The sequence below is a fragment of the Ruditapes philippinarum genome, unplaced genomic scaffold (assembly GCF_026571515.1).
Source record: "Ruditapes philippinarum isolate M1 unplaced genomic scaffold, ASM2657151v2 ctg1759_1_1_1_1, whole genome shotgun sequence".
Classification (NCBI taxonomy): Eukaryota; Metazoa; Mollusca; class Bivalvia; order Venerida; family Veneridae; genus Ruditapes; species Ruditapes philippinarum.
In genome coordinates, this window is record NW_026856458.1 from 506,558 (window position 1) to 521,798 (window position 15,241).

Sequence of the window (15,241 nt, forward strand, 5' to 3'; positions counted from 1 at the left end):
TAGTCATGTTTTCTTTCCTCCCTTTGTTCATGAACATGTATTATATACTGAACATATGTAAAACAATTTATTTAGTTTGCGTTAATATATCTTTTTCAATGCGCTTTTTGTTTGTCTTGTAATTTAGTACAAGAATGAACCAATAGAGAAGGTCACATGGTAATAAAAACGGTTTAGAGATTGCATTTAAATAGAGACCTTGCAAATTGTTCACAACGCTACCCTTTTGAATACAATAATAGCATTCAATATTTTTATCTTGAATATGAAATTTAAAGATAAAAGAAGCTTTACAAAGATGATAATGACGACGATGATTATGATGATGGTGATGATGACGGTGAAAACGATAATGAACATGAAAATAGATTTTCAATATATAACTCTCGCAGATTAAAAGGGATATCAAATTTTGATCTTAGTATTAGCGAAATGAATTTAATTTCGATTGTCTTAAGATGCGGCGACTTTTTTATGGAAATTCCTTAGAATACGGTGGTTATTTTGCAGCAGTTTGACCATAATAAGAATATAATATACCAGATACTTGAAACTCTTATTGATCACATAAATGGCTTGTACAACAATTACTGACGAATCGCCAGCCCGGTTAGAGGGTCAGACTTATATCTCAACATTGTGGGTTCGATACTCGGGCTGGCCAACTAAAATTACCAATCAGTCTTTCAGATGACACTTTAAATCGAGGTCCCGTGTATGACTTGCTTAAACACTAAGTCTTGGCACGTTGAAGAACCAGGATAAGCTTATGAAATTAGGACATCTTTCTGTATCTGTATCTTGCACTATCCTCCAAAATATAAAATGACTAATACTCTTCTTGAAGACTCGCCCATATGGGCAGCCGTTGGCAAGTATAAATAAACTCATATACACACACTGACGAATCGCTGTAGAAATAATAAGTTTTTTTTCAATAAAGGCACATGCAAAATGTAAGGCGAGCAAACTAGCAAATTTCGTTATAACTTTATGTATGATTTCTGTATGGGACTGAGAAAGCAATAATAAAAGTTGTCTTCAAAAACATGCTGCAGCATGTGGTTTGTTCACATGTTTGTTACGCCTGAGTGTTCCACAAAGTATTCGTCTAGGTGTCGTCCTGATAGAGCATTAGCCCAGACAAGGCTATATAAAAACACACACAAACCTGGCCAATGAGTAACCGGGTTTTTTTGAAAATATATTTGATACTTTTTGACCTAAATACTAGCCCGAGGTTACCGCATCTATATACATGAAGCTCTGCATTGTTGGTTGCAAAATACTTGCTAGATAATACAATGCAAATGTAGAAAATGCTCCAAATGTCATGCATTAGGCCTTCATTGTTCAAAATAGGAGTTATCCCGTCAAGCTTTATGTCTTTGACTAAAAATAAACCCACCAGGCATTGTGATTTAACATTACCATATTTAATGATGTATTATGATATTTCAAAAACGATTTGTCCCCTTTCCTAGACAAAATTTACTTGTGAAAAATTAACATAAAAGCAAACTTGTTTGTACATTATCAAGGAATGTATATTTTAAATAATGTTCGCCATTAACATGCAGCAGCCAAATGAAACACAAAGAAAAGATGAGTCAAAAAGATATTTTAGCTGCGATTGCTTTGTTATGATCTGAATAAGTATTTATATCAAGGTTTACATCAATTTATCAAAAAATTCGTAGTGATTTAGAATGTTTGATTATTTTCCGTATGCAATATTTGTTACACCAAAATCTTTTCTTACATGGAAATGACCGATTTGTTACGAAAGCTCCACGCCAATGATTCGTAAATTTATGATATGATGGAAAGCGCCGAAAAGTTGCGTTTCGGTCCTACGAGCGTATAATGAGTTTGCATCTCACAAACTTGTCTTTGATTTAAGTTTTGTTGATGCTGTTTAAAAAATACAAACCCAAAATTACTCAATAAAAGCCATACCTTGTATGTGTGTTTTTCCAGCGCATGAGATATAAACCATATATTTTAAAAGTCATTAATAAAATTTCAATCGCGGTCTATATAAATGATACTGTTTTGCATTTTCTTCTGAAAAGTGTTCATATTGAAACTATGCATGAGGAATTAAGAGGTCTTAACTACGTAACTCCGCGTAATTATTAAATCTTAACAAAATCCTTGGATAAATTGTTTCAGAAATGGAGATGGGAGCTTTTATGGTATCATACTTTAGATACATGAAAAGTACCGTTCAAAGTGTACATCTTTAGTCATGCACTTTCAGTAAAAAAAATGGCATAATGCTTTATATGTTTTTATGAAGAATGCAGTCTATAGAAAAGTTTTAATTCGAACAAATATTTTTTTGGCGCGAAAAAGGGCGTCTCTTTGTAACATGGGGCGTAACAAAGATACAATATTGAATTGTTAACGAATTAGTGTAATGGGAATAAAGTGCACTATATGCTAAATGTTTAAACTACACTGATAATAGATATCGGACAGGCACAAAATAGGTGTATCTATAATCTAGGATATGCGTATACTAACTCGTATATTGTCTTTTTTTTTGCAATATAAAAAGTTTGATGTACTTTGTGGGCTATTCTAATGTTATCAAACGCTGGATGCCATGCTGTTTAAGGAAATTTGAAAGTATGCCCGGGTTCAAACTTCGGTGTTTAGTAAGTATAATTGGATAAGTAATTAAAGTTGCGCACTTTTTTTGTTTCGACGTAAAACGTTATTTGTAATCTTTTATGTGATATGTTGATATTTTGTATTTTAAAGAACAAATAAATCAAAATAGAATTTTATTGAATTAAAGCTAACAATAGAATTTTTAATAAATAAATAGAATTGCTTAATTGTGAATCGTTTTTCAGAGTATTAAACGACATCTTAAAGTTTTTGTAACGCTAACGTTTAAAATCATCCATATTCCTCTGTGGAACGGTTACATCAAAGTTTGAAATATATATTATGCTAAATAATACTGATAATATTATTAGTCTCTTTTATTATTAATATAACTTGACAAGTAATAGGAAATCCATCTTTTAGAACAAACTTTATACCTTTTCTTATTCAAATTAGACATATTGAGCAAGAATTTCCTTCATTTAAATAAATTTTGGCAATGAAAGTTTTTTACCCACAGATGAGCATGATAAATTATATGTTGAATTTAAAATTTGGTGTTACTGGTGAATACGAGCAATTATATATTTGTTATATAATGTTGTTTGGTGTAGGATGTCGTAACCTGACGCAACCATTTGTTGGCAATACGTGTTTGAATTACAATGCGAAACAGGGGAAAAGCCTTTCGAGAAATTGTGATTGAGAAAAACAAATCTGTTATATTTTTTCTTTTTCTTTGTAAAACTTATTTAGTTACACATGGTAGTGATTTTTTTTTTTTTGATTTTTCTTGTTTTTCCCTGTGTTTTTTTTCAGTATAAACAGATGCTCATTAAAACGATCATTTCTCTTAAATTTTTACAGATCATTTTAACAAAAAAGGTACAGTCAGTTAGAAGTAGGTTCAGCGTCTATTTATTTATATATATTTTTAAATAATTTTTGATGAAAACTTAGCTACCACATATATATTAACGATATAAGAAGACAATCTTTTTTCTCGTTTAATTTTATTACTGCTATTCAGTATAGTTAGAAATAATAAGTATGTAAAAATGCTGTCTTCATTTAGCATGCATTTTATTATACAATTATTTATATCTAAACTTTTATGTTGTATTATTTTTACTTACACATAAAGAATATTTATTTAAAGAGCAATTAAAAGAAAAAATAAGCATACATGACATATTTATATGGACATCAAATGTATTTTATATTATCCTATTAATTACTAACCTTTCTGAATATTTAAATATATATATATAATATATTGAGATGTAAAGATAAATTTTATAATAAAGAATTAAAAATGTCCAGTTATTATCCTAAAATTTCGTGTATGTATATATTTAATATTCGTAATTCACTCTTACATTCATTTATAATTTTAATATAATAAAAATAATATAATAATCATTATAATGGAAGTTATTTTGTTTAATTATAAAAAATATTAATATATGTAATAATAATAATTATATAATAATAAATAATGGCAGTTAAAATTATTATGTTTTAATTATGAAAAATATTAATATATGTAAAAATAATAATTATAATAATGATTACGATAATTATAATATTATAATAAACATAAAAATGAATGTAATAATGATAAAAAGTAATAAAGATAATTACAAAAAAACATAATAATAATAATAATTATAATAATATAATAATAATAATAATATTATTAATTGTTATTATTATTATTATTACTATTATTATTATTATTGAAAATAATAATAGCAAAAATAACAATAAAACTTGTAAAAGTAATTATAATGTAATAATAAGAATAATGATTATAATAATAACAACAATAACAACGATAATTAAAATTAGAATATCTTAAAATAATGTAAATGATAACAAACGATTACAATAGTAATGATAATTATATAATGTAATCATAATAATTATTATTATTATAATGATAGTAATAATAATAACAATGATGATGATAATGGTGATGATAAATTATTATTTGTAATAGTAGTAATAGTTGTATTTCAATCATTATAAACACATCTGTATAATGTAAATTATTATATATTTTTTTATATAATTATTAATGTATCATCGCCATCTGTGTTAACAATTGGAGTTTTCTTAAAATATATATTTATATATAACTTTGAAGTATATATATTTCATATCTATGCTACATATCATTATATATATTATTTTATTAATAAATTTTATGACTTAAAGACTGAAATAAAATATTGTGAGCTCCTGCCCAAATATTTTCTTTGTCAGGTTATACATAGTTTTGTTAAAAGAATAGCATGAACCTTGGGTAAAATGTAGAAAGTTTAGTTTTAATGGGACCTGCTTCATAATGAAATGTCTGATAAACAATTAATAATTGTGTTAATAATATTCAGAATCACACATGACACGAAATAATTACATAATGAGCCGCGTCACAACAAAACCAACATAATGTGTTTGCGACCAGCATGGATCCAGACCAGCCTACGCATCCGCGCAGTCTGATCAGGATCCATGCTATTCGCTTACAGACCCTATAACAAGTAAAGAAACTGATAGCGAACAGCGTGGATCCTGATCAGACTGCGCGGAGGCGCATGCTGGTCTGTATCCATGCTGGTCGCAAACCAATTATGTTGTTTTTGTCGTGACGCGGCTCATATTATAATGATTTTGTCAACGTGATATACGTGGTCTGATATTACATATCTATGGATTTTTCTTCTTCATTCTTTTCCCTTTTCTCATATTTTGGTTTCCTTTTTTCTTTTTTTCTCATCATTAACACCAAATCTACCAATTTTAGTTACGTTTCACTATAAATTATATGTCCATCCACAGACAACTTTTATTTCAGTCGAATTACATTGATAAAATATGAAAACGCCATTCATAAGAAAAAATAATAATAGAAAAAATGACACACTATTTTTGAATGTAAGATCAGGTATCTCTATAAGAAATACAAATATAGTCATAACAATACCCATAAGCAATATTTATTGTATAATTGATTTATTTGTAAGTTTTTTCCTTATAATCGTGTTTATAAATTTGCACACATGTTTTAAATAAGGAAAAGATGCTTATCAGTTAACTTATTTTATATGACATAAGTGCTTCTCTTTTTACTACAAAGTCGTACTGCTTTATTCATACCTTTGTTTAACATACGATTAGAGATTCTGTTATGTAAATTGTCTTTGTTATAAAATGCTATATATTTTTATGTGCTTTATACAATTGTAGTCTCTTGTAATTCTGTATATATATAGAATGGCTATATAATGTTCTTATGATACGTTTATTTGTTGTATTATATTGTACAGTATCTAGATGAGTCTTTAAAAAATAAACGAACATGTTATTGCAAAATTCAATATTTTGTAATCTGTGTCTTCCAAATAAAGAGTATGTTCTGTTCTGTTCTGATCTGTATTGCGGAAAATACATTTTCTACTATGCAATATTATTATTAATTATATAAATGTTCACTACAACAATATATTTATGAATATGTTTGATAGTGATATTGAAACGATAGACGTCTATTAGTTTACATATGTAAGTTGTAGATCAATCCCCTTTAATGAAAATGTGGGAGTTGTAGACCAATCCCCTTTAATGAAAATGTGGGAGTTGTAGACCAATCCCCTTTAATGAAAATGTGGGAGTTGTAGATCAATCCCCTTTAATGAAAATGTGGGAGTTGTAGACCAATCCCCTTTAATGAAAATGTGGGAGTTGTAGATCAATCCCCTTAAATGAAAATGTGGGAGTTGTAGATCAATCCCCTTTAATGAAAATGTGGGAGTTGTAGACCAATCCCCTTTAACGAAAATGTGGGAGTTGTAGATCAATCCCCTTTAATGAAAATGTGGGAGTTGTAGATCAATCCCCTTTAATGAAAATGTAGGAGTTGTAGATCAATCCCCTTTAATGAAAATGTAGGAGTTGTAGATCAATCCCCTTTAATGAAAATGTAGGAGTTGTAGACCAATCCCCTTTAATGAAAATGTAGGAGTTGTAGACCAATCCCCTTTAATGAAAATGTAGGAGTTGTAGATCAATCCCCTTTAATGAAAATGTAGGAGTTGTAGATCAATCCCCTTTAATGAAAATGTGGGAGTTGTAGACCAATCCCCTTTAATGAAAATGTAGGAGTTGTAGATCAATCCCCTTTAATGAAAATGTAGGAGTTGTAGATCAATCCCCTTTAATGAAAATGTAGGAGTTGTAGATCAATCCCCTTTAATGAAAATGTAGGAGTTGTAGACCAATCCCCTTTAGTGTGATAGGTTTCGTTATTTAAAACATTAAAAGATAAATATACAAATGTATGGGTGCAAATAACTACTTTTAACTCAAAATTAAAACTTACTTAACCACAATTTTCTTTATGTACCATTTTTCAAGAAGTTTTCGCCATTATTTATAATTAAAATTATTACAACAGAAAAGGAAATATTAGCTTTTATGCTATGAATTATGCTGATTTATATATTGTACGGCGCCCACAAGTCTGGTGTCATTTTTTTTCTATGATAATATAATATACATTTGTTAATATGTAAAAATAATACAAAATTACTTTACACGCCGATGAAGATTAAAGAATATAAAGAAAAGAACAGTAAAGGGAAAAAATGAGTCGCGTCCCGACAAAACCAACATAATGGGTTTGCGACCAGCATGAATCCACACCAGCCTGCACCTCAGTCTGATCGAGATCCATGCTGTTCGCTATCAGTTTCTCTACTTGTAATAGAGTTGGTAAGCGAACAGCATGGATCCTGACCTTCTATGTATTGGCTACTCACTTGACTGAGCGGACTCTACATTTTATCCCATTAAAATAATGGAATTTTGTTAAAGATCAAATAGAAACCTGGGCGACTTCACATTTTGTTTTCTTCCCAACGCAGACCTTGAAAAGGTCACGTGGTTTAGGCATCGTTGCGTGTATATACATGGAAATTCTAATGTAAGACGTGAACGTCCTTTGATTCTTGAAATAGGTTTACGAGACAGTTATGGATTGCAAAAGTCTGACGCATTCCGAATAAATAATGTAAAATGCACTTCTGAAGGTTATAAGGAATATGTTTCTGAAACGTTTGATAAATTTGTCTGCGTCGAATGTAAGTGATGAAACTTTTGTATTGAAATATTCAGGAAGTGTGCTTTAACACACACACACAAAAAAGATTATATCATAGCTGTCATCTGATTGAATGATGTTTCATTTGAGTAGAAAGTGGAATGTTTCGAACCATTTAAGTATATTTTAGTTTAGACGGAAATCGAATTTAATAACATATGAGACAATATTATCTATTTTGGTCAATCCAGTTTGACATTGAATTTTGATATTGTAAATTGTTTGAAAAATAAAAAAAGTTTATTTGATGATTTAGTCGTTATGCGTAATACAAGGGAGGTAATCAATACTTCTTTTTACGCATTTTGTGCACATAATTATTTCCCTTTCAAAATGGAATATTTTATCAATATATTTTTTCAGGCGACCATTTACTGGAATAAAGATTAAAATATATTAAATATTCGTCTTTAAACAAATTAGTATTGAATTTGTATTAATGAAAAGATTGTGTTTGTTTATTTCAGAGCCTTGTAATTGCTAACAATGGTTGCTGGAACTCTTTTTAACATCCAAACTGCGATGTCTGAAAAGCCGAAGAAAAAGGGTGAGTTTACCAAATAAATCTTTAAATGAGCCGTGTCACGACAAAACCAACATAGTGCCTTTGCGACCAACATGGATCCAGACCAGCCTGCGCATCCGCGCAGTCTGATCAGGATCCATGCTGTTCGCTTACCAAAATCTATAACAAGTAGAGAAACTGATAGCGAACAGCATGGATCCTGATCAGACTGCGCGGGTGCGCAGGCTGGTCTGGATCCATGCTGGTCGCAAACGCACTATGTTGGTTTTGTCGTGACGCGGCTCAAATGCATTACGTTATGTTGGGATTGTTCCTTTTTTTCTTTTATCTGAGGTTAAAACTTCAAAATTGATAGGGGAAAGAATGCAAAATAGCATTAATGATTATTTTTAAAGGCCTTTTATGCCCAGAGACAAATTCATTTTAGTTCTTTAGAAAAAAAACAAGCATGAGTTTTATAATGTTGAAATAATGGCCAACAAAAGAATGTTAAATGCTTGTTATCTGATGAAAGTAGCCATAAATGTAAAATACTTTGTCATAAAAATAGCAAAATGTAAACAAAGTATTATTTTGACTTCCATACACAATTCTAATTCAATGTCACTGTATTCATTGCTAAAAAGCAACAGATGAAAAATATGGGTCAGGTAATTGGCCACTGAGTAAGAAAATACACTTTTGTTGAGAGATATTAAAAATCATTTCTGAGGCATAATTAATGGGCCTTTAATCTATTTTTTTCCCTATCTACAATAGCTAACATGTATAATATCGTGTGTTTAGTACAGACTTTATTCACGTTCTTAATATCTGACCTACTTTATTTAGTGACCAACTTTCATTTGCACTCCAAATAGTGTATCACCCCGCACTAGGTCATAAATTGTACTCTTTGAAGCTGTCCAGTAATCAGACTATTTATATAAAGAATTTGAAACTATTCATGATTAAAAATTTACGAAATTAAAAATTAGGAATTTACGAAATTAAATTGATCGAAAGGTGAAGCTTTTCTTGACCAATTTATTTTTTGAACACTTATCAATCAATAAAGTTCTATTGCCCAATCAGTTTAAAGTTTAGGTCAGTGTTTATTAGTAGGTATTTAGAAAATTAAATCGGTCAAGAACGGTGAAAACTGTCGATTTACCAGACTGATTAGATTTAGCCGATTAACCGAAGTAAATGTGTTATGATTCATTTAGAATACTTCAATTCTATTGGGCACAACACATTTCAAACACTTAAATCGTTTTAAAGCTTTAGCCTCCAGATGAGCAAAAATATTTCGATAAAATCAAAAAATCAAATGTATAATGATTTTAGGAATGTATAAAGACTCAAAATTCTAGTAAAAATTTACATGTTATGTGCGATTAATGACCGAATATTTCAGTATTAATAACTATATTTCTACTACGTTACTAACGGAGTAAGGGCTCTTTTTGCATATTTTGACATCTTTATAGTAATTTACATAGGTTGTAAGTGCCATTGATAATGTGTAAATTGCTTTCCTTTGGTAACTTAACAATATTATACTTCAAATTTTCATGAAAATTAGCATGAATCACCTGGAGGCGTGCTGCTTTAAATATATGAAGGTCAATTTAACTAGTACTTTGTTCTGTTTGGTTCTGTTAAAAACAAACTAGATACATCTGTACTACGTGCGCCCATGATTGTTTTTTTTATCTTTTATATTTTTAAACAGCTCTTGGTTTTAAGTAAGACAAGTCTACCTGTGGTATATTAACCGATAAATGACTCTTTGACATTACAAGTGTACTTTATGTAGATCAATTGTAATGGTCCAGTTACCACCGCAAGTTCATGATAAAGTAGTACAATATGCCATAATGGTGTATTATATATGCACTACATTTTAAGAATGGGATAAAATAACTAATAGTAACTAAGTCTTGGTAAGGTGACCATTATGTATTGCAGCTCACATTTCAGATCCTGTAGAATCTGTGATTAAGTTTTATCTTAAAAGGTATATAGCTAATACCTTGTGATTTTTATATGTTTATAAACAGTTAAATTATGTTGTTGCAAGAATTATATAGTAACTTCTCCAAGCATAGGTTTGCGTTTGTCCGTCAGCATTAATAAAATTGAACCTGTCTGAACTAGCACAGTCGGGCGACATATTTTGCGGAATAAATGCTGACCAAGCAAACACCTTCACTTACTAAGTGGCTGAACTTATCAGTAATTATGTGCGGTTATGATATAGGATGCGCTGATTTAATGTGATTGTACATGTATAAAATGAGTTGTCGCTGATTAAATAAACCAAATTTCCCACAGAATTTGAAAAATGGAACAATCTCACTGACCGAAATATGTTTTCAACCACTAAGAATTATTGTAACATTATAGGGACTCACTACTTAAGGCATTTATACGCACCGGGCCCGTGATTTGTGTACAAATTGATGAACGTCTGGACCGATAACTTGTGTGCAAATTTTCAGGTTTTTCTCTATTCCCCGTTTTTAAGAATAATCATTTTATTGCACAAAGCGACCAGAAAATGAAAAGCGTTGTAACGCTAAATCGGCTAAGAGTCGCACAAAAAATCGATGTTAATTCAATTACGAGTATCTTTCTCTGTTATCAAGAGTTTGTAAAATATATTTTTAAAGTCTTATTGTGTCAATCATTTGAGCCGCGTCATGACAAAACCAACGTAATGCGTTTGCGACCAGCATTGATCCAGACTTGCCTGCGCATCCGCGCAGTCTGATCAGGGTTCCATGCTGTTCGCTATCAGTTTCTCTACTTGATATAGATTTTGGGTGAGAACAGCATGGAAACTGATCAGACTGTGCGGTATTGCAGGCTGGTCTGGATTTATGCTGGTCGCAAACCCATTATGTTGATTTTGTCGTGACGCGACTCAATTTTTGTCTTCAGAAAAATACGGCTCAGGCAACAATGAACATATACTGTGTCGAGTGTGTGGGGATAAATCGTCTGGATTCCACTATGGGGTCTTCTCGTGTGAAGGCTGTAAGGTAAGAGGGTATCAGGTCTTTAACTTATTACCAGTAACCCCAGGTACTCCTTTGTGGTGCCGTTTCAGGCATTATTTCAGGCACGAACGGGCACCTGAGCAAAAATTCCCGACTTTCCGTAAGCTAGCTTGATATCCAGAACCCAAAGTTCCTGGTGGGATTCGAACCCACAGCGGTGAGGGGCAAGTGGTTTGAAGTCAATCTTAACCACTTTACCACTCGGCCACGGACGCCCCATTAAAATTTAAAATCTTCTTTAATGGTTATTGATTTATTTTAATGCAATGCTTATTTAAATATTGTATAGTAGAAACTTAATCTTCAATTCTTAAACTTTAGTCCGAACGAACAATAATTATTGCGTTCAGTCTGACCAGGCTCTATACTGTATGGAAACTCAATTTCTCAATATTTGTACTTATATATTATATATTTAAATCCGTTTAACTTTGAATGGACTTTCCCAAATTTAAAGATGAGCAAACCCATTTCACAATTTCAGGAGGTTGAAAGTTATACGGTTAAGCTTTTATTCATATTTTATCTCTGTGTTTTGCCTATTTTTAGGGATTCTTTAGACGTACTGTCCGACAGAAAATGGAATATAAAGCCTGCGAGAATCCGAAAGGTTGTTTAATCATGAGAATCAGCAGGAATCGATGCCAGTATTGTCGTCTTCAAAAATGTATCTCCGTGGGCATGTCACACGAAGGTAGGAATAGAGAGGTGGCGCCCTCTACGTCTGACATTTTCCTATTTTTTAATGTTTTCTTAGATTTGAATACAAATCAGCCGCGTCACGACAAAACCAACATAATGGGTTTTGGACCAGCATGGATCCAGCCTGCACATCCATGCTGTTTGCTTACCAACTCTATAACAAGTAAAGAAACTGATAGCGAACATATTAGCGAACAGCATGGATCCTGATAAGACTTCGCGGATGCGCAGGCTGGTCTGATTCCATGCTGGTCGCAAACCCACTGTGACGCGGCTCAAATATTGTTAGAATTATTAAGTTGTTGAGGTTGTTGAGAAAAGGATTAATAAATGTATGTTTACATTTATAAAAAAAAAGGCAATGGTTGCTTGAGTATAGTAATCAGATGAATATAAAATATACAATATCCTTTTTATTACAGCTGTGCGACTCGGCAGGTGCCCAAAGAAAGACAGACCAGCGAAGACGAGTTTTATGTACATGCCAAGAGACTCCACCACGGACCTGGACCGGCAGGTTCGAACCGAACAAATGGTACTTACAGTGCATGCAGCATTTAGGAAAGCTTGCGAGGATTTTGATGATTTTGCTGCATTATTCACTGATAAAAATGTATGTTAAACATAATTTGACAGATTCTGATTTACAAAAACTAAATATTTAAAAAGTTCCTTTTGTATTTTTGTTTTCTTGAACTAAAGAGAATGCCATTAGTTCAGATCGCATAGTTCATATAACGATGATGATGGTAGTAAAAATCTGTGTTAAATATGGGTACAGAATTGTGTTTACTAGCCAAATATTTCATAAACAGTTTTAAAAAGAACACACTTGAATTAATTAGTACAAAATGATTTATTTTGTTGAAGATAAAACTTGATGGAATAGTTATATTAAGATTAAAGTTTGAATCTCTTACGATTTCAAACAGTTTTTTTTTCACCCTGTTACTTTTTTATGTTGTTTTATTTTCAGATAATCATTCAGGAAAAGTCAGACGCCAAACATTTGTACTTCCGGTATTTACCGGGAACTGTTCGATTTATAACAGCGTTCGCTAAAGAAATTCCCTTGTTCAAATCTTTAACCGAACACGATCAAAGACTACTAATAAAAAGTGGAATTTTAGAAATTTCAACCATTAATGACTCGTTATATATGGAATTGGAAGAGGACAATTTTGTGAGCAATAAATTGAATATAACTGTCCGCAAAGACAAGTTGGACGATATAGGACTACTAGGGAATATGTTCAGAGACATTTGCAGCGTGATCGGAAAACTTCGAAAGCTAAATTTTACAGACGTAGAACTTTCACTTTTGTCTGCTATTGTGCTCTTCTGTCCAGGTAAGCATGTATGCCTTTTCTTCAGTCTTTTGATAAATGAATACATAAATATTTCACCACCTTTTAAAAACCCTGGAACTGCTGGACGCAAAAGTGATTAGTATTTGCCGCAGGTATAGAGCTAGGCCAGTTAGCACACCCGTGAAGTCTGATCTGGTCCATATTGCAACATGTGACTTAGTAAGGTTCACCTTAACATGCACCTTCTGTATTTTAAGATTTAATTTTGTGAAAATTATGCGTAAGTTTACAATTCACAGAGTGCAACAGACGTAGACAATGTTATTATAACTATAAATATTTTAAAGATCACGCGACCTAGAGAAAAACAAAGACAAACCCAATGTTACAATGTTATTGGCTTTACCATTTTCTTGCATGAATCTTAGGTGAGCGAACTAGGGCCATCATGGCTGTCTTGTGTAGTTACGTTTTGTCTTTAATTATTCATGTGATTTTCTTTCAGATCGTGAAGGTCTTGCGCACAATGTTGCTCTTGAATCCATGGAGACGGATTTATGTATCGCACTAAAATGTCAATTGATTTTGAGCCATGGTGATGGGACAATTATTTTTGCAAAAGCTGTAGAAATTTTATGTGATTTACGCAGGATCTCTACTTTATACCTGGACGGTATTCTCAACTCACATGTTGAAATTGACAGCGAGTCTTCAAGCTGACCCCAGTGTACTCATGTAATACTGGAGAATATCGTGTGCTGTTATTAGACAATAAAAGGAATAAAGGGCCAAAATATCATGAACATATGTGGACAATGGTATATGGGGTTTAATGAAGAAATCGTGAGTTATCACGGTGCAATATTTATTGATATTCAACTCTTATATTTTGTTAAAATATGTACGTATGTAATTAATGTATGTAATGGAACGTGTAAGAACGGTAGGGGTGGAGAATAATCATAAAGGACAAGACTTCATTGCGTTTGCCACTCCTGTTTATATGTATGAAATATGAGAGCACTAATATACATTTAATATCTGGAATAACAAACACTAACAAATTAATTCTTACCTATGATAACGTTGCCAAGGTTTAAAGTGAGAACAGCTCATAAGCTGGCAAAGGGATTCCAATTTTCAAAATACAGTCAAACACGTAAGTAAAGGCCATCTAAAGGAAGATCATAATGACCTTTATAGACAAGGTGGTCTTAATTTGGAGTTTAAGCTGTTGTACTTTTATCAATGAAGGTTTATCATGGAGTGGTATTTATTTGCAGGGTGGTATTTACTCGGAGGTGGTCTTATACCATGTATACAGAAGTTTGACTGTACTTAGATTTGAATAATTCAAAGAGTAGTTTTCATAACTGCCTGTATGTGCTGAATCAACTTTTTAAGGTTCATGTCACAGAAATGAATTTTTACTTGTTTATGAAAGAACAAACGAGAGTTTTATAACGGTTAAAGTATGGTTTTAAAGCATGTCGGGTGCTTATCATTTAAAGAAAGTAGCATTAAATGTAAAATTATTTAGTCATGAAATTATCAAAATGTAAACAAATTAGTATTTTGACTTCCGTACAAAACAGTTAATCACTGTCACTACTTATTGAAGCAAGGTAGTGAAGATTATAACAATTAACAACAAATAGGCGCTCCCTACCGGTCGCTTTCTTTTGGGTTCTCATTGTTAAAATTTAATTTAATAAACATATTCACAATAGGGCTACAATTACAAAAATGCTATTGAGAAATTTAAAGTAAAGTTTTTCTGGGGCAAATTGGGCCTTTTAGTGTGATATGATGAACACTTACGATGGCTGTTCTTAACTGACGTGTTGAATTGTTGAATTTTAAACAAAATGGA

The 15,241-nt window shown here is 31.6% G+C and overlaps 1 protein-coding gene across 2 annotated transcripts in view; it reads left to right on the forward strand.

The window, feature by feature from the left end:
* Positions 1 to 14,675, forward strand: part of LOC132746620 (ecdysone-inducible protein E75-like) — a 54,363-nt gene extending 39,688 nt beyond the window's left edge. The window contains exons 1-7 of one of the 2 annotated variants that reach the window (XM_060735830.1): positions 2,478 to 2,663; positions 8,251 to 8,330; positions 11,238 to 11,338; positions 11,906 to 12,050; positions 12,481 to 12,671; positions 13,035 to 13,407; positions 13,874 to 14,675. In XM_060735830.1, the coding sequence (XP_060591813.1) occupies positions 8,270 to 8,330; positions 11,238 to 11,338; positions 11,906 to 12,050; positions 12,481 to 12,671; positions 13,035 to 13,407; positions 13,874 to 14,088 (1,086 nt within the window). In that variant the 5' untranslated portion in view covers positions 2,478 to 2,663; positions 8,251 to 8,269 and the 3' untranslated portion in view covers positions 14,089 to 14,675. Of the gene's footprint in view, positions 1 to 2,477; positions 2,664 to 8,250; positions 8,331 to 11,237; positions 11,339 to 11,905; positions 12,051 to 12,480; positions 12,672 to 13,034; positions 13,408 to 13,873 lie in introns of those variants that run through there. The other variant, XM_060735831.1, reaches the window with a different exon arrangement.
* The last annotated feature ends 566 nt before the right edge of the window (positions 14,676 to 15,241 follow it).